General features: G+C 37.2%; 1 protein-coding gene across 1 annotated transcript in view; it reads right to left on the bottom strand.

The window, feature by feature from the left end:
* LOC135106082 (relaxin receptor 1-like) overlaps positions 1-20222 on the bottom strand; it is a 70356-nt gene that overhangs the window by 39026 nt on the left and 11108 nt on the right. The window contains exons 2-5 of the mRNA XM_064014921.1: positions 7597-7738; positions 6976-7092; positions 3255-3340; positions 115-221 (exon numbers count right to left, since the gene is read on the bottom strand). Coding sequence (XP_063870991.1) covers positions 115-221; positions 3255-3340; positions 6976-7092; positions 7597-7684 — 398 coding nt within the window. The 5' untranslated portion in view covers positions 7685-7738. The remainder of the gene's footprint in view (positions 1-114; positions 222-3254; positions 3341-6975; positions 7093-7596; positions 7739-20222) is intronic.

Below are 20222 nucleotides of genomic sequence, written 5' to 3'. Positions count from 1 at the left end.
CCCATCCACCCACACACACACACACACACACACACACACACAGAGAGAGAGAGAGAGAGAGAGAGAGAGAGAGAGAGAGAGAGAGAGAGAGAGAGAGAGAGAGAAATGACTTACAGGTAGCGGGCGGTGGAAGGCAAAGGCGAAGGAACAGCCTGCAGACGCCGTGACTCGCAGAAGAGACTAAGATCAGCACAGCGACACTCCTTCGGCGGATCCTCCAGCTCTGGGCGAAGAGACAACGGACGCAGCCATGGGGAGGGTGAGAGAACCAAGAGTCTCACGTAAATTGGCATAAAAATGGTTACATTGATATCTTACTGACAAAAGCTTATTTACACACACAGTATCATGGTTTAGGATAGAACGATACATGTTGAATGATATTTGCATGGAAAGATATAGCGAGACAATGTGCGGTGGCGGTACTGAAGTGGTGAGTATAAATATTGTGTGTGTTTCATGCATAGTAATAAGGGACATGATGTAAGGAAGGGGAGAGAGAGAGAGAGAGAGAGAGAGAGAGAGAGAGAGAGAGAGAGAGAGAGTGTGTGTGTGTGTGTATGTGTGTGTGTGTGTGTAAGACTTGGTGGTGCAGTGATGTGTTGTTCACTATTATGGTAACAAGATTCATAATTTACTATGGTGCATTTTTGTGACAAAACTTGAATGTATACAGAGATGTCAGGTAATGTTATTATTACTATTATTGTTATGAATGTTATTGTGCTGTTGTTGTTAGTGGTGGTGGTAGTGTGGTACTCTTGTTGTGTATTATCATTATTGATATTGATACTACTACTACTGCTACGCAGTAGTAGTAGTAGCAGTAGTACTGCTACGTAGTAGTAGTAGTAGTAGTAGTAGTAGTAGTAGTAGCAGTAGTAGCACTGCTACGTAGTAGTAGTAGTAGTAGTAGTAGTAGTAGTAGTACACAGGCATATTGTGTTTGATAAGTGTATTCACTAAGTGGATAAGTAAATAAACAAATAATACAGTAAAAAAAAAAGTAGTAGTAGTAGTAGTGTTGTAGTAGCAGTACTAGTACTAGTAGTAGTAGTACAAGTAGTATGCTGCTGCTGTTGCTGCTCGCTGCTGCTGCTTCTGCAGCAGCAAACAACAGCAACAGCAGCAGCAGCAACAACAGCAACAATAACAACAACAACAATAGTACAGCAACAATGTTCCCATACAAGCGCGAAAGCCAATCACTCAAGCGAGAATCACTTACGTAAAGGAAAATGTGAAGCCCAAGACTACGGAGAGAGGAGGCAGGTGAAATGAAAGGCAAGTAGAAGTAGTGGACCAGTCCCCATCACCTTTTTCTGGTGAACCGATAAGCAAGGTATTGGGTCAATGAGAAGGGTTTAATGAAGGATTTAGGGATGGGAATTAGGGCAGAAAGTCTCTAATCCTTTCACTGTTAGACATTTTCTTCTTTCTCTTGTTCGTAAACACCTACATCTTTTCTAGATACACTTCCCTGTTTGGCTCCTATATAGGTGTGTCTTTTGGAAATTTTAAAAATTAGTCTCGTATATAATTTTTCTATCATTCATTTATTTATTTATTTATTCATGTATACTCTTGAAGTGTTCTAAATGTTAACAGAGACCGACGATAGAAGCTGTCTTTTGTGAATGTAGGCACTGCTGTGTAATATGTATTTATGTACGTATGTATGTATGTAAGTATGCACTCGTATATATGTATGTATGTATGTGTCAGTCCCTATTAACAAAATCTCAAAAATAATCCAGCGTTAATATGTGTTTTTCATCATCTCAATACACACGAAACATGTCACAAATTAGACTATAAATTCCAATATCAACTGATCGAGTGTGGATTTTATATCATTATCTAAATCCGTTGTTCTGCTTCACGGAAAGTAATAACGGTGCACTTAATATTAAAAACAAGCACTTCATCTATATCATTTCGTGGAGCTGGATATGAAATTATTATCAAGGTATATCGTCTTCCTTGCTTCCTGTCCCAGTTTCTATCGTCCCTCTTTTCGCTGTTTATTTGTCTGTGTATCCGCTCTTTATTCCCTCCTCTTCCTATCTTTTTTCATTACAAATTTTTCTTTTTCTCTCTCTCTTCTCACTTCTTGTCAGTCTTTTTTTTTCTGTCTTTTTTTCTTCCTCCATCTGTCCATCATTTTTCCTTCCTCGCACTTTTCCGTGTCGCTCTCGAAAAAAGCTACAAAATTAGACAGAAGAGACGTGTCGATTAAAAAGGTGGAATGTAGGTGTGACTTTCTACTGGATTTTGATGTCGCTCTATGCAGACACTCGCTTAGCAGAACGTAATTCCACTCCTCTTTTTCCACTTTTTCTTCATTTTTTTTTTTTATCGTTTCCTGTCTTTAACTTTCGTTCTGGTCGCTTTTGCCATAACGATCAAGCCAAGGAAGAGAGAGAGAGAGAGAGAGAGAGAGAGAGAGAAGGAGAGAGAGAGAGAGAGAGAGAGACAGACAGACAGAGAGAGAGAGAGAGAGAGAGAGAGAGAGAGAGAGAGAGAGAGAGAGACAGACAGACAGACAGACAGACAGAGGCAGAGATATTAGCAACTAACTTTTGTTCTTTAGTTCATACCTTTAATTTTCTATATAAATATAATCACTTCTATTCTTCCCGGACAGAGATCACCTTTACATATACTTTTCCACACAAAACTTCTGATTTATGAGAAATTCTGTTCTTAATCTTGAAGCTATGAATAGAATCTACATTTAATAATTTCCACCAAGATTTTTATCTCAGTTTTTTTTTTCTTTAATAAATCCTAGAATAACAAAAAATGACTAGCGCACAAGATTTTACTTTTAAATCGCGAATATTAGTTTACTAATTTAATCTTCAAATCAGATATTCAAATAACAAAGTCATTTTCACTTAGCTTTCATTTGTCCCGCTTACTTATTTCAGTAAGTCTTACAAAACAACAACGAGGATGAAAAGTTATTTGAAGAATTTTTTGTTAAATAATTACACCAGTGCAATAACATTGCTTAACAGAGAGAGAGAGAGAGAGAGAGAGAGAGAGAGAGAGAGAGGAGAGAGAGAGGGAGAGAGAGAGAGAGAGAGAGAGAGAGAGAGAGAGAGAAACTATTTCCTTTATTGCTACCTATCAATGAATCTTAAAAATATCAACGAAAAGAATATTGATAAAAAAAAAAATCTTTTCCTTAAACTCTCACTTAGTGACTACCTTCGGGGAACAATAAAATGGAGCCTTTTTCAACTCACCACACACCGTCCTCGTCTCTTCTCGGAGTCCTCATCAGGTCGCTTCCGGAAGAGCATGTCCACGAAGTCATCAACGTGATGGTCCGCTGATGAAATGAGACAGAAAATTACAGGGAGTCAGCGTGAGAGTGAGTAAAGCTGAGAATCAGAGAGGACCTGATAGAGGAACATATTCTGAAACAATTCTGCTCGTACCCCCGACTACTTATAAAAGCCTCGGGTTTTCGATGGTGTTTTTACGGTTCTCGTGACAGATTAATAAGATTTCTACATTACTCAAAAGAGAAACAGTCTTGAGAACCCGGTTATCATCTCAGTGGTGTTTGAAAATAGTCGTGGTGAGAAAACAAAATATTTCTGAATACGGGCCAGGGTAAGGCAGGGGACGGAGAGCATAGACCACGGGTGACGATGGCTGAGGAGGGATGAAGCAGGATGGGAGAAAATGGAAACGTAAGAAAACACAAAAAGAGAAAATTAAATCTAGTAGAATTCTCTTTCTTTCGTTTGAGCTTCTGCACTGCAATTAAATCCTTGTCTCATGTGCGTTCTGGTGTGTGTGTGTGTGTGTGTGAGAGAGAGAGAGAGAGAGAGAGAGAGAGAGAGAGAGAGAGAGAGAGAGAGAGAGAGAGAGAGAGAGAGAAATGAACAGTCCTACAGACAGACAGATAAACGGACAGAAAGACAGAAAGAAGGAAGAACGGACAGAAAAAAGAAAATCACACATAAGCACACAAACGAGAGATCATCGTCATTAGAAATTAATGAAACTATCAAATGTATCTGGATCACCACTAATTGTAACACCCAATTAAACCTTCAGAGAAAGAGAGAGAGAGAGAGAGAGAATGAGAGAGACCTTTACAATACCAGTGCAAGGCATCAATAGTAATCACAGGCCAATTAGTATCACACTCTCATTTCCTTCCCATTCTCCCTTCCCCATCGCCCATCGCACTTTGACAATTATAAAAGCGAAAATCAGCTTTGCCCACTACCCTAACAAAGCACCACTGACATATGCCGTAATGGAGGATCTAACTCATGGCAGCTTCAGCTTCTATGTGTGACATCTGGTTTGCGATTCATCACGATGCCAAAGGATGAATCATGGCGTGTCTCGAATAACTCGCTAATTTTCCTTGATGACGTCACAAATGCTAGGTTCAATAGTGGTAAGCGTGAGTAGATCTTGTTTTGGGCTCGATTTCACAGTTGTCTGGTAATGTTCTTAACCAAAAGCCTTACCAACTGCCATTACCAACATCTACATCCTATTTCATTGTCGTTGTTTTCGTGGTTTCGGAAATTCCCAACCTGGTGACGATAACAAAACGAAAGTATTTGATTCCCTAATGTGAGTGAGCACTGAATTATGTTGCTGGTGGAGGAGATCGCCACTCATTGGAAACGATCACAACAATGGGAAGCGACCGTGAAATCGGCCATTAGTCTACTTATGCCACCACGAATGCATTAAGAGAAAGATTTCATACAAGTGTCTTCTCATTATTTTAAAGTTAACCCTTGAGTCTAAGTGCCTCTTAGTTCACTCCTCCAAACCCAGACCTTAAGAGAGCTGCTTTCATCCAGTTGCTGTGTGATTAAAGCAAAGAATATTTGCTACATCCCTTAGCTGATTGAAATTTGTCATCAGAATGAACTTACATTCCTGTAATTGTCACAGGATTGCATAGGATTAAACAAGATGAACAAACATAATACGGATATGGCTTCATGGCGACGGTATTAGCTAAAACATTTAGCATACTACAATTAACTACTACAAATAGCTCAACAGCCACTTCAATTATTTATACTCCACTCATGAAATCTTTACTACCTAGTTACAAATCCGTATATATAACATCCCTGGCGAGAGGCGTGAAGCTTTGCCATCAGCACCTCAGCTTTTGCTTACGCCATTAGCTAAACAACACCTCGAGGACCAGCACAGCAAGATAACGCAGTGGCTGAGCCGGACCTGACTCAACACACACACACACACACACAATCAACTTGTTACACCGCCTATCACTCCACGCACCACCACGCACTGCTAAGGTAACGTTACCTCACCTCGGCCTGTGCCTGTGAGATGAAGCCCAGGGATGCGAATATTCTTTTATAGGCTTACATTGGTGGCAACGGTGGGGTTCGAACTCTCGCCTCAAACCACAAGCTGCTAAGATAACAGTACTCTACCTCGACCTGTGCCCAAGGATGCGAGTAGTCTTTTTTTTTACTATGGTGGTAATGGAGGGGTTCGAACTCAGGCCTCCGAAGAGATTGGCGCCTCAAACCAGTGAACTACACGTGAGAGAACACCAGTACAGTACAACAGGGACCTCTTTGTGGTGCCACGCCGGGTTCAAAAGCAGGGCTGCATCTCTGATCCACATCCACTAACGGTCACTTCGTTGCGTCATACTTTATAGACACACAGACAGACAGACAGACAGGGAGGCAGGCAGGCAGATGGTCAGAAATTGATTTGCAGGTCGAGCAATTTCAATCATAATTACTCAAACTTTCACTTCCCGAATGGCGCGGAAGCTTTCAATAACACGCTACTAACAAGCACACTGTCCCCGAACACTCACGTCAAAGCTCAAAGTGTGAACTATCTATCTGAAATGGATGCCTTGCTCTCCATTGCTCCTCAGAACCCTGAATTCCTCTCGCTCTCCGTTCTGAATACCTTTCCTCTTGGGAGAATTCAGACACCATTTCCTCCCCCAAAGCTCCTTCACTTCGCACATCATGATTCTGATGACCTCGTCTTTTACCTCCAGGCTATTTCCTCCCACGAGAGAGAGAGAGAGAGAGAGAGAGAGAGAGAGAGAGAGAGAGAGAGAGAGAGAGAGAGAGAGAGAGAGAGAGAGAGAGAGAGAGGAGTATTGCACCTGAATCTATGCAGTCATGAATGAACAAAACTTCACTTCACAAAGGAAAATATAAATTCACACCAATGTTGTAATCAGCTCTGGTTAATTCCCGCACGCCTTAGATCTCCACCCAAAAACAGTGAATAGATAAACGTGGGGCGTTAATCCCTTCCCATTTTGTGTTCGGTAAAATCGAAACTTTTTTTTTTTTTTTGCAAAGAATATCTCGCGCCGTGAATGCAATTTTGTCTCTGTGCAAGAAGGATTTTTCCCTTCTCTTTCTTCTTTGATTTGATTTTCACAATACCAGTCTCTCTCTCTCTCTCTCTCTCTCTCTCTCTCTCTCTCTCTCTCTCTCTCTCTCTCTCTCTGATTCTCAAATAGAGTAGTAGATGAATGGAATGGACTCAGTAATCAGCTGTTAATGCTGAGTCATTAAGGAGCTTTTAAAGAAAATTAAATGAACCTATGGAGGGAATGATAGGTGGAAATAAGTAGATATGTTTCAAACATGGACAGTCATGTGTAGGCCCGATTGCTTCTTGTAGTTTGTAGTTGTAAGACTGAGATGAAATTGTGTTTGAATATATATATATATATATATATATATATATATATATATATATATATATATATATATATATATATATATATATATATATATATATATATATATATGCACACACACACACACATTATATTCAAACACAATTTCATCTCAGTCTTATATTCCTTTCCGTTTCCATTCACCTCTTTCCTACCCTGTCTTCACCTCCGTTTTTCTACCTCCGTTTTCGATTTTTCACCTCCCTCCAACTCGCTGCACTACTCACTGCAGTTCCATTCATCACTGTGGTCCACGCAGTCGAAGTGATCGTCACAGATGAACCTGCGCTCCACACACACTTCCTCAGACTGGCAGGGGAACCACCCAGGCTCACACACCATGCCTGGTTGTGGGGGAAAATTATTTTGATGTTAGTGACCTGGTACCTAAATTGACTGACACCTTCTTTTATTACCGAGATTCTGAATGAAGGTGAAAAAAAATATGTATATTCTGTAATTAGAATAAAAAAATGTGTACAATTTCCTTATTGGCATGGAGTGAAATATTGAAGTATAGTTATTTCCTTTTTCAATTTGAAGGGTCCTGAAGGGTTACCTTCAAAAATGTGTGTGAAGGTAAATCCGTGCGTCTCTACAGTCGCAATGCGCGGGTTTCACACACAGCTAGTTAATCTCATAGGAATAAGTAGGTGTGGTTGTTAATTAGGGCAAGTAATCAGGGTAACCTGCCGTCCTCTTAAAGGCAACACAACACCAATAGAGAGGAAAAGGACGTTGTAAACACGCTCTGTCCATTAATATAAATAGTTTAGTCATAGTGTAAGACTCTTAGCGAGGGTAACCACGAAAGTTTTAGTCTGTAGTAAAACCCCCCTTCTACTCACCTGTAATGTGGACAGGTGACAATGCAACTAGACAGGTGAGACAGGGAAGCAGGACAAAACTGTAGGCAGACCGTGACTTCTTTCTCATTTTTAATATTACAGTCACCTTTCTTCTTCACTTCGGTTTCTTTGTTTGTTGGCCCTGTGGAAAAGGAAGTAACTATGAGAAGGATGCTAGATTAATATTTCTTTCATACCTCAGGCACACGAGTAAGCGTTTTACCTCCTTGTCACTCTAAGGAAAGTCCGGGAGATGTTGTATTTCACCCAGTATTCAACGCAAAAGCTTTTATCACACACACACACACACACACACACACACACACACACACACACAATAAAATAATGACGCTGGAGGTACGCAAAGAAAAAAACCGTCATTCAGTGTGGGTGTCAATGAACTTGTTGCGGAGGATAGGAAGGACTCAACGTTTCCTCCGCGTGAGCATAAAAGTATTCTTCTTCTTCTTCTTCTTCTTATTATTATTATTATTATTATTATTATTATTATTATTGTGTGTGTGTGTGTGTGTGTGTGTGTGTGTGTGTGTGTGTGTGTGTGTGTGTGTGTGTTTGTGACCCGAATGAAAAACAAGTCCTCTCACCCTTCAAGGGAAAATAATGAAATGTTTTTTGTCGTCTAAGTGACACTTCACTTCAATTTTCGTAAGCACCAAGTCTTCAATGCTCTCCGGTTGGCGAATCTCTCTCAAGTACTGCAGGTCTGCGTCTTGAGGGACATGATTGGTCAGCTATTAGATTCTCCGTAACTGACAACTTACATTTATTTATTTTACAGACAGTATACAATTTTGTGTCTCTGGTTCTATTTGCCAACCATCTGTTAGCACTTACTGTTGATGCGTTCCTTTTCACGTCCTTTTCCCTTTGAGTGAAAAATATTGGTGTTTAACCCATAAAGAAAATTCAACACATCACATCACTTCATCCCGGATTTTAGTATTGCTCTCTCTCTCTCTCTCTCTCTCTCTCTCTCTCTCTCTCTCTCTCTCTCTCTCTCTCTCTCTCTCTCTCTCTCTCTCTCTCTCTCTCTCTCTCTCTCTCTCTCTCTCTCTCTCTCTCTCTCTCTCTCTATATATATATATATATATATATATATATATATATATATATATATATATATATATATATATATATATATATATATATATATATATATATATATATATATATATATATATGTGAATCATGAAGGAACTTTTCTTTATTGATTTTTACCGTGGCAAGTAAGATATAGTTTGAAATAGTAAGATTTTTGCTTTTAAACTTAAATATCTAAACAAAAGGAAAGTAGAAGGGATAACAGCAGGATATTAAAAGCTATTAGGATCATGAGAGAAGAGAAGTGAGATTAAGAGAAGGAATGGTGCAGAAACACACACAAAAATGGAAAGGGAGGAAAAAAAAAGAAAGAAAAAAGGTAAGAAGAATAAAAAGAGAAAAAATAAGTAAATAAAATAAAAGTAAAAAAAATAATATGAGAAATAAAACATTTACCCGCGTTTGTCTATGCTTACGTCTGGCAAGGGGAGGTTGTCCTCAGTTGGCAAACAATTCTGTTCAGATATACAGAGCACGGCAGAGGCTTTTGCTCAAAGATGGGAAAAACACCACCACAAATGGAGGGGCATTTTCAGGATTGCGAGAGACAGAGAGAGAGAGAGAGAGAGAGAGAGAGAGAGAGAGAGAGAGAGAGAGAGAGAGAGAGAGAGAGAGAGAGAGAGACACGCTGAAATAATGACAGGAATACATCTACTCTCCACATACAGGAATGAACTGTTATCTTAGAGACGGTATTTCATAGAAGAAAATAGAAAACGTATTCACCTCAACGCTTTGATGGGTGTGCCCAAGCGTTCATTTCACGCGCGACCTTTTAGCCGCACAGTACTTGTGATTCATGCATTCAAACGATGGATTAAAGGCCACGGGGAACTCTCACTAAAAACTTTATCTCCCTCTCTCTCTCTCTCTCTCTCTCTCTCTCTCTCTCTCTCTCTCTCTCTCTCTCTCCACACACACACATATACACACACACACACATACACACACACACGCATATATGTGTGTATATATATATATATATATATATATATATATATATATATATATATATATATATATATATATATATATATATATATATATATATATATATATATATATATATAGTTTTTTTTCCTGAGCGTACACCTGGTTTTCAATAGTGACAATAGTAACTAATAATAGTAATAACAACAACAACAATAACAACAACAGCAACAACAACAACAACAACAATGTTAATAATAATAATAATAATAATAATAATAATAATAATAATAATAATATTATTATTATTATTATTATTATTATTATTATTATTATTATTATTATTATTATTATTATTATTATTATTATTATTGTTATTATTATTATTATTATTATTGTTATTATTATTATTATTATCATTATTATTATTATTATAATTATTATTATTATTATTATTATTATTATTATTATTATTATTATCATTATTATTATTATTATTATCATTATCATTATTATTATCATTATCATTATTATTAACAGAGTAATTAGTAATAAGGTTTACCTGGTAAATTTGTTTGTTGGTCAGTAAATGAGTAAATGGTTGATTGGTTAATCTAGTTATTAATTTGAGTAAATCCTTAGAGTCAACTCCTTTCTCAGAAGTCGGGGCCATATTCTGAAACACTTCGGCGTCGCATCTCCACTACATTCAAAAGGCTCTAGCTGAAGTTACGCGGGTTTTTGTCTCTTTATGGTTCTATTGACAGATTAACAAAATTTATACATTATTAACAGGAGAAACACTCTTGAGAATGCAGCTAATCATCTATGTCGTCTTTGAAAATAGTCGTGGTGAGAAAGCAAAGCGTTTCTGAATATGAGCCTCAGTTGTGTGGGCAATCAGTACAGTAAAATCCCTCTTATCCGGCATCAACGGGACCGCCGACATGCCGGATACTCGAATGCCGGATGAGAGGGATTTTACTGTAGTTATTTGGTCGGGAGTCGGTAGCCGTTTAATGAGCGAAACAGATCTAACATTACCAAGAATATCTTCAGATATAAAACAAGATATGATTTTCTACACGAGTTACGCACAAGTTAAGCGCATTGACTTCTAGAAACACACACACACACACACACACACACACACGTGGAGTATTCAATCAAAAAACTCCAGCATCGACAGAATCCTTAATTACAATTATTGTTCGACTCCTTGATGACCAATCAAAGTAAAGCTCATCACTTTTTCCCCTATCTTGTCAAAACAAAATTAAAGAAATTAATTTTCAATTGTTTTCTTCCTATCTTAAATTCTATAAATTTTAAACTACTAAAAGACCAACTTTATTAATAACGGAGAACTTTACTAAATATATTGCAACGATACTCCTTTCATTATAAGTTAGTGAAGAGAAGAAAAAGGAAGAGGAAGGAAAGACAAAAGAGGCGAAGAAGACGAGGACAGTGAAGAGGTGAACACCCAGACGCATACCATTCTCGTTGCCACGACGTCAACGCTGAACAAATTTACCTTTCCAGTGCAAGCAAGAAAAAAAAAAAAACTGCAGATCAAATTAATCCAGTATTTTTAGTGTGACTCTCCAATGACTCTTTTTCCGTCCACTGCCACACTGGGGGAATGAAAAATACCAGAGGCTTCTTTGTGCTGCAAGGAAGCGAACCACTCGATGAAAGAAAAACCACCACTGAAAACGACGGGTAATATTCGTACTTCTAATCATGAGTATGTACCAGCAAGGTCCACAGAAAACGAAGCATTCGGGTAGAATGGGCAGCAGAAGTAGTGCTGCACTAAATTCTAGCCTTTTGTGTGCGCTCTCTCAATCTTAATCTCAAGCCCCTGATTACCTAATAAATAGGAGGAAAGAGAAGGAGGTGGGAAAGGAGAAGGAGGGATACGAGGACTAGGCGAATTAAAAGGAATACAAAGGAAAGTCAAACAGCAACAGATCTTTAGGTCCTTGCAAAGCTGTTTGGCAACTCCTTCTATCTACAGGGGAGAGAGACATGACAGCATAGCAGAAGGCAATTCCCTCCATCTTGTGCTGGTATAGAAATAAATGGAAAAAGTACCATGCCGTTTGGAAAGACTGACATGAAACTTTCATAGGAAAGGATGAAAAGATGTTATACTACCTTATTGTGACCTATATATGCCTATCTGAAAATGAACACATTAGTAATAGAATCGCTGTCAGTAAAATAAATTAGTTATTTTGATAAATACGGGGGTTATAGTTTCACGTGTAATTATTCGGACAAAAAGAGAGTTTCTAGTAGATTATTTGTGTTTTTTTTTTTTTTTTTTTTGCTATTCAGTTAAATTACTGTTTACGATTTCTAAGGAAGTTTGTTACAGATATTTACGACGTGATTAAAAAGAAATGTTTCGCCTCAAGTGATTTAAAACATTTCGGTGTAACCTTGGAACCATTATTTCTTGTCTTGTTAGAATGATCAATGATTAGATATTTATTAGTGTTAAGGCTGCTATATCCTTTAAGAATTCCGAACGCTTTAATTAAGTATTGTCTTATCCTACGTTTCGTTAGGCCAAACAGGTTTAATTCTTCCAGCCGTTCCTCATACGCAATGTTGGAATCATATTAGTAATTCTATGCTGCATCTTTTTTTTAATTTGCCAATGTCTTTTTTGTAATGCGGTGACCAGAACTGCACACACTATTCCAGATGAGGGCACACGACACAAGGCAAGTATAACTTTTTTGGTTTAAATTCAAAGGCTCTTCTAATGAACCCTAATAATTTATCTGCTGTCTTTACTGTTTCTGTGTAGTGTTGACTCGGTTTTAGATCTTTCGACACTAAAACTCCAAGACCTTTTTCTTTTTCAGCGGTTGACAGTGGTATATTATTTACTACATATCTCGCGTGAACGTTATAGCTCCCGATATGTAGAGCTTTACACTCTTCTATATTGAATCACATCTGCCATTTTTCTGCCCAGCTTGTTAGTTTATTGAGGTCACACTGTTCTTGCCATCGTGACGTTGACGTTACTTTACTTGTTGTTTTGGTGTTGTCTGCAAATTTATTTATTAAACATTTGATTCCTTCATCAATATCATTAATATATATTATAAAAAGTACTTCGCCTAACACAGAGCCTTGAGGAACGCCGCTGTTTACGTTATGGCAATCTGATTTTTCCGTTTATTACAACACGCTGTTTTCTGTTTGGGAGCCAGTCTCACAAACATTCCAGGATGTTTCCGGCTATATTGTGAACTTTTACTTTACTGATGAGTTTCTTATGGGAAACAAGAGTCGAAAGTTTTCTGGAAGTCTAGGTAAATAATATCAACTGCTTTTGTCTCGTCATACGTGTTAGATACTTCATAAAAGAAATCTAGTAAGTTTGTCAAACAGGAACGTTTGTTTCTAAAACCATGTTGCATGACTTTCATGATGTTATTCTCTTCGAGTATTTAACAATCTTATTTGTGATTATTGTTTCTATCAGACTGCACACTACTGAAGTTAGACTAATAAAGAATAATGATGGGATTAGCGGTTAAGGGATGTTGCGTATTAATCCGGTTTCTGAGGTAATTGTATGCAAGTGGAGCCGGACAATTCCCTGAGGTGGAATCTGTAAGTAGTATTTATGTTTCCTTTAGAAAAGAAATAACACAATTACTGGAGAGTATAGTAACAATGGAAGCGTTCGCAGTACTAGTTTTGTTGCTAAATACTGGTAGGAATTTTAATTCCTGATATGTTGTCATGGACTTTGTAGAAAGCTCATATTCAAGTGCTTTCTTCACAAATATTGTGTGCATATTTTTATAGTTTATTTGGAGTATATAGCGTACCTTAAAATAGGCTTACAGGATAGTTGTGGAGACTCTAATAGGGCTTATATACGACAAGGAATGAATATATCAGATTTACGCATATCCGTAATTTTTTTTTATCTATACATCTATTTAGATACTCAAAGTGGCTGCCAGCAAAGATGTTAAGAAAAAAAGGTAAGATTTTCGTGCAAGAGACTACGGCTTCCAAGGACAAAGGTCGCAGGGGCAAAGGAGTAAATTGAGGAAAAAAGCTCATGTTTTATGTCTCAAGTTATATATACAGGATCCATTTATTAACCGATAAGCCAATACATATATAATACTATCAATTAGATATAAGAGACATAATGCTGTTTATATTTCACAAGTATCAAGCAAAATAACCATTTCTTAATTTTGTTGGATATAAGATAAAAACGATGAGTACAACTAAAGCGCTGCATTAGTATCCTTCCCTGTGTGAACCCACACCTTCGTAAATTAGTAGATGTACGTGTCAATTCAAAGTAGCCAATTTGGTCTGGGTTCTGAAACTCCCCGCTGCCAGGTGTACAAGCGACTGTAAACATACTTCGCCATGACTCGGTATATATGTGTTGTGGTTGACTGTAAATAAGACTGCAAAAGGTGCTTATAATAAAAGAGGATGGGTTAAGTTTTCATCTGTAAAAAAAAATAATTAAAAGAAAGAGAACGTGGTTTTGTTTTGATTCTGTAGAGACTCGTACCTCACAGCCAGCAGCAATCAGCTCTTTATTATTTCCTTTTTATTTTTCTTAGTAACTTTGCTGGCGACCATTGGGAATATTTAAATAGAAGTATAGATAAATAAGAAATACCCATAGATATGCGTAAACCAAATAAATGTCCATCCCTTGTCGAATATTGCCATCATTAGAAATCCTGCAAATCAACCTGACAACTATTTTGTTAGCGCATCGTAAAGCACGGGAAATTAATTAATTATAAGAATACCAACGTAATATATTTTGTGAAAAAAAAAAAAAAAAATCGAATATGAGCTTTCTGCAAAGTCCACGACGACAGATAAGGAATTAAAATTTCTGTCGGTATGTAGTAATTACAGCCCTAATGCAAACGCTCCCCATTACCGCAAATCAGAACAACTAAAATTAAGTAAAAGCACCTAAGCTACAAGTACGGAAATATTGCTCAAACTACAAGAAATTAAGGAGCAAATGAAAAAGACGAAGTCCTAATACTGAGAACTATCACACCGTGTTTGTGTCAAGAAGTGTTGTATAATCTGTATGAACAATAACAGCTGCACGGGAAAGTATACAGGTCAAATAAATTAAAATTTGGCGCGTCTGGTGCATTTTCAGTATTGGTTGTTATTCCTGGCTGGGAGGTCAGATCAGCACGTCTACTCCAAACGAACGAATCGGGAGGAAGAAGAGGAGAAGAAAGAGGAGGAGGAGGAGAAGAAGGAGGAAAAGTAACAACAACAACAACAACAACAACAACAACAACAACAACAACAACAACAACAAGGAAATGAAGACTAGAAGGAGAAAGATAACGACGACAAGGACGCTATGACATCCACAAGCTGTCTGTGTGTGATCCGACTCATGTGTCTGACTAATGAAACATTCCACCTTCCAAGTGAATCACAGGCGTCTCACCCTCCAACCATGCCCCCTCTCCCACAGTCACTGAACACCCAGCAGTAACACACACACACACACACACACACATACACACACACACACAAACATTAAGGTGCGAAAGGGAAAGTGGACAATAAACTATGCCAAACAAGCAAAACCCCACCCCCACTGAACAAAACAAATAAACGTGATGGTATGTACAAAGATCACATCAACACATGAAGTAAACAAAAATAAACACACACACACACACACACACACACACACACACACACACACACACACACACACACACACACACACACACGCACACGCACACAGGACAAGCCACAAGTCTCCACCAACATATGCACTGCAAGCTGCAATGATAAAAAAATAAACACTTGCACTTATTACCGTGACTCTACTACTACTACTACTACTACTACTACTACTACTACTACTACTAGTGTTACTACTACTACTATTACCATCACCTCTACTACTACTACTACTACTACTACTACTACTACTACTACTACTACTACTACTGCCACTACTACTACTACTACTACTACTACTACTACTACTACTACTACTACTATTACCATCACCTCTACTACTACTACTACTACTACTACTACTACTACTACTACTACTACTACTGCCACTACTACTACTACTACTACTACTACTACTACTACTACTACTACTACTACTACTACTACTACTACTACTACTGCCACTACTACTACTACTCTACTACTACCTCTACTCTATCTACTACTACTACTACTCTATCTACTACTATCTACTACTACTACTACCGCTACTACTACTACAACTGCTAATGCTACTACTATTACTACTGCTACTACCACTACTACTACTACTACTACTACTACTACTACTACTACTACTACTACTACCATCACTACTACTACTACTACTACTACTACTACTACTACTACTACCAGAATGGGTACATCTCTGCCACTTTTCTTAAAACTAAAGGCCTCTTCTGTTTACCGTGATCCGTTTCATATCACTGACTGATCTGGCCGCGCGGCCCGTGTTCCATTTACATCTTGATCCGGATTTACCATGATCTGAGTGATCCTGATCATGCTCTGGGTCCGGAGGCGGATAATAGCAGACGACACTTCTTGAAGCTGCTAGCGGCGGCCATAGAAGCGGTTGAGCATTGAGCAGCATATACTGGGGACTTATTTAGGGGAATACACAGCAAGAAAACAGCTGATATGTCTGAGGAACAAAGTGAATGGTAATGAATCGTTGCAGAATGCTGCTGTGGGCACAGAATGTGAATAGTGGTGATGACAGATGCCATAAACCAGGAAGATATTACAAGCCACACCAAGCCTTGGTTTAATGGCTTCCGATTATGATTACGTGGCCATTACCGCCTCTACCAACGACTACAGGATAAGGCAAAAGGAAGATAATACTTGTTCAGTCGAAAATAATACATCTCTACTTTGGAAGTGCCTCAGTAATGGTGTCAATAGTGTCAGCACGCGCGCCAGGCTAGCCTTACCTGACGTCTGAACATTTTCTCATTTTACCATTCTGTACTTCACCACAACAAGTACTTTCAGCATGGTGATTGTGAAGAGAGCTTAGTGTGAAGCTTTATTATACAGCGTTCATGGCCAGGCACAGAACCCAGTCTCGTCCTCCTGGGTAGGCATGTGGCTGGGACTCATTGGTGGCCTTCTCGGCCCAACTTCCTAGGGAAATGTACAGTAGGTTGTAGTCCTCGTTGACACTTCCTTAGAGCACAGTGGCGACCATCAACAGTCTGCCGCTTGTGACAGCTGGGCAGCGACGTGCTTGTGTTGTTATTGTTCGACATTTAACTACTGATTTAACTACTGCTGTCAGTGTGTGAAAACAGGTCGCTTTACAGTATACGAGGGTACGTACCTAATAATTCGCGAAGGCCCGGCAATGATTTATAATGTGTGTTCCGGAACGAGCTACCCTGTCATGAATAGTTAGCGCTGTGTGTTTATATTATGTCGACTATTACTGTAAAGGGAGGAAGAATACACGGATTTTTCAACATTTTCCTGTGATGGAGCATAGACCCATGATGATGACAATGGGAAGGAGGAGGAGGAAAAGGAATACCTAGGAATACATACAGAAAGCCTTGCGACCTATGACGAGGTCTTTCGTTTACTACGCTACAATGAAAAAAAAAAAAAAAGATATATATATATATATATATATATATATATATATATATATATATATATATATATATATATATATATATATATATATATATATATATATATATATATATATAAAACGTAGGAGGCAAGGCTAGAAAAGATGAAGCTCCTCCCCACCCATCACTCCCTCCGGCGTTACCTTGCAGAAAAGAAAAAAAAAAACGAAAAAACTTAACTGCATAGTCCAAGTGCGGTTGTCGAGGGACAAAAAAGCAATTACGAAAAAATAAATAAATAAAAAAAAAGGAGAAGACAATACTATCAAAATAATAATAATCCCATGAAATAATTCTTTATAGCCTGAAGGAACGGTCATGAATATAAAAATTTACTTTCTTCTTGGTTGCGTAAAGAAAATTTTGTATATACTTTTGGAATCGGTAAAACTTTAGAACAAAAAAATTAATGAAATTGTAAGCTACAAACTGTTAAATTAGTTGTTGATATTTGGAGATAGGGCGGAGTAATATCCTTTGGTTTATAAGGCAACTGGAAAATAACCATATTCCCGGGTTCTCCAGGGCCAGTCACATGAAAAATCTCAATCATAAAACATTGTAGATTAAGAGAAAATATGCCAATACTGATAATATTCTGTATTTTGAGAGAAATTCTTTGTTAATATTTAGATACAAAAATTATCAATAGACAGTGTTAGAGTCCAGGAATACGTGGGACCATTAGCAAAAATGTTCAAGAAAAATTTGTGGATGTAGAAGTATCCTAAAATATTAAGGATAGCGGAGGACGAGTTCCTGGGATGTAAGGCGGCCAGTATATAAGACTGGGCACGAGATTTCGGCGTCGTTGACATCGTTGCCCACAGGTGCTCTCGTCAAGACCCGAAACCCTGGATTATTTAAAAGATGTTCATATGAAATTAACCAATTTTGTACTTATATGTTTTAATTATTTGTGTGATAGACTAATTAGCGTCGTTGCCCACAGAGAGAGAGAAGAATGTAAAAATTCCTTTTGCCAGATTATTATTATTTTTTTCTTTTATTTATTTATTTATTTATTTATTTATTTCATTTATTTATTTTATTTATTTATTTATTTATTTTATTTTATTTATTTATCTATTTATTCATTTTTATTTATTTATTTATTTATTTATTTATTTATTTATTTATTTATTTTTTTTTTTTGAGGGGAAAACAAAATTTAGAATGTAAACAGGTTAGGAAATTTGTTCTTTGATAAAGTAGGAGTCAAACACCAGTGATACACACACAATTGAATGTAACACCTACACAAATATGATGTTTTCTACCAAAAATTAAGGTAAACTCCTGAGGCATCAATTAATTGTTATAACACATTCATTTAAATGTTATTATTATGACCTGATTAGTTATCATTGCTCTCGGTATAGGAGATCCAACAACTCCAAGATAACAGAGCTAATTTCTAGAAAATCATTATGGATAAGAAGAGAAAAATTATTTGAAAACCATTTGTTATTTAGTAGCTAACATCAATAAAACTAAATCTGGTTGTCATGGAGTTTTTCCAGTGCCTTATAGAACTCCGGCTAAAATGCTACCTTATAAAGCAAGGTCGGAATTATTCGGCAGAAACCTAATCTAGTATTTCTGTATCTATTACCAACAACTAAATCAAAACTAAAATGAACAATAAACTAAATTAAAGCCAAAAGTAATTCAATACCAAATTTAAATAAATACCCCAAAATTTAATTAAACCTAATTAATTAAAAACAGAAAGAACATCAATCAACCTTAAACCCACGCTTCCCCCACCCCGTGACACGGTCCCACTAACGAAGTATACAAACGCGTTATGACTTCAGGTGTTTTACGATCAAAGTTACGCGCAATAAATCCTAAAATCCTGAAATCGAGATATATAATGTCAGATAGGACTCGAAAATATGAAATCAAAGAATTTCAAGAGATTTGTGAGACAAGATCTGTTGTTATGCAAGCCATGTTGGGTGTGTAATATTAATTTGTGACTGTCGAGGAAGGATGTGATTTTGTCTCTAAATATTCTTTCTAAAATGTTTATAGCTACCGGGGTAAGACTGATGGATTTATAGTTTCCAGCTTCACTTTTGTTATCTTTCTTGATTATCAGTGTGACATTTGCACATTTCCAGTGACTCGGTATTATTCCTTCATGTAACGATCTATTGAAAAGCAATTTCAAGGACAACAGAAGTTCATCTTGATATTCTCGCAATAGTCCTGTTGATATTTTATCAGCGTCTGTGCTTTTATTGGGATCTAGGTTTCGTAGGTATTTGGTTATGTCGTCTTCGCTTATTTCATCTATTCTTAGCTTTCTTTTTCGATTTTTAAAACAATGATCGCGGTCGGCAATGTTGATATATCTTCGGTGATAAACACGCTGTGGAAAAAGTTATTTAGGATCGTTGCCTTATTATTGCAATCACTAACAAGCATATTATTAGTATCTTTTATGAGTCCATTTTTTTTTTTTTTATTTAACAGTTCTTTTTTTACAAATACATTGAAAAAAACTTTTTTAGGATTTGTTTTCGCTTGTCTTGATATGTTTATTTTAAGGTTACGTTTCGATCTTCTGATCTCCCTCTCACAGCATCGTTTGATGGTTACGTAATGCATATAATTGTTATCCTATTTCGATTTCAAGGATGTGTTTTATGGCATTCGCCATCCATTGAGAATTTTTAGTGTTATTTATCCGTTTTCTTATTTGAGGAATCCATTTATTTTTTGCTTACTTTCTGAGGAGGAGAATGGTGGGAAGCGTAATGAAGACATTTTTGATGGTGGTGGTAGTGAATATAGAAGAATTGTGGTAATAACGATGCAGAAAAATACAATACTCTTGATCTCCAT

The sequence above is a fragment of the Scylla paramamosain genome, chromosome 12, assembly GCF_035594125.1.
Source record: "Scylla paramamosain isolate STU-SP2022 chromosome 12, ASM3559412v1, whole genome shotgun sequence".
In the NCBI taxonomy this organism is placed as follows: Eukaryota; Metazoa; Arthropoda; class Malacostraca; order Decapoda; family Portunidae; genus Scylla; species Scylla paramamosain.
The sequence above is the reverse complement of the archived record's forward strand: the minus strand, read 5'-3'. Positions and strand labels throughout refer to the sequence as shown.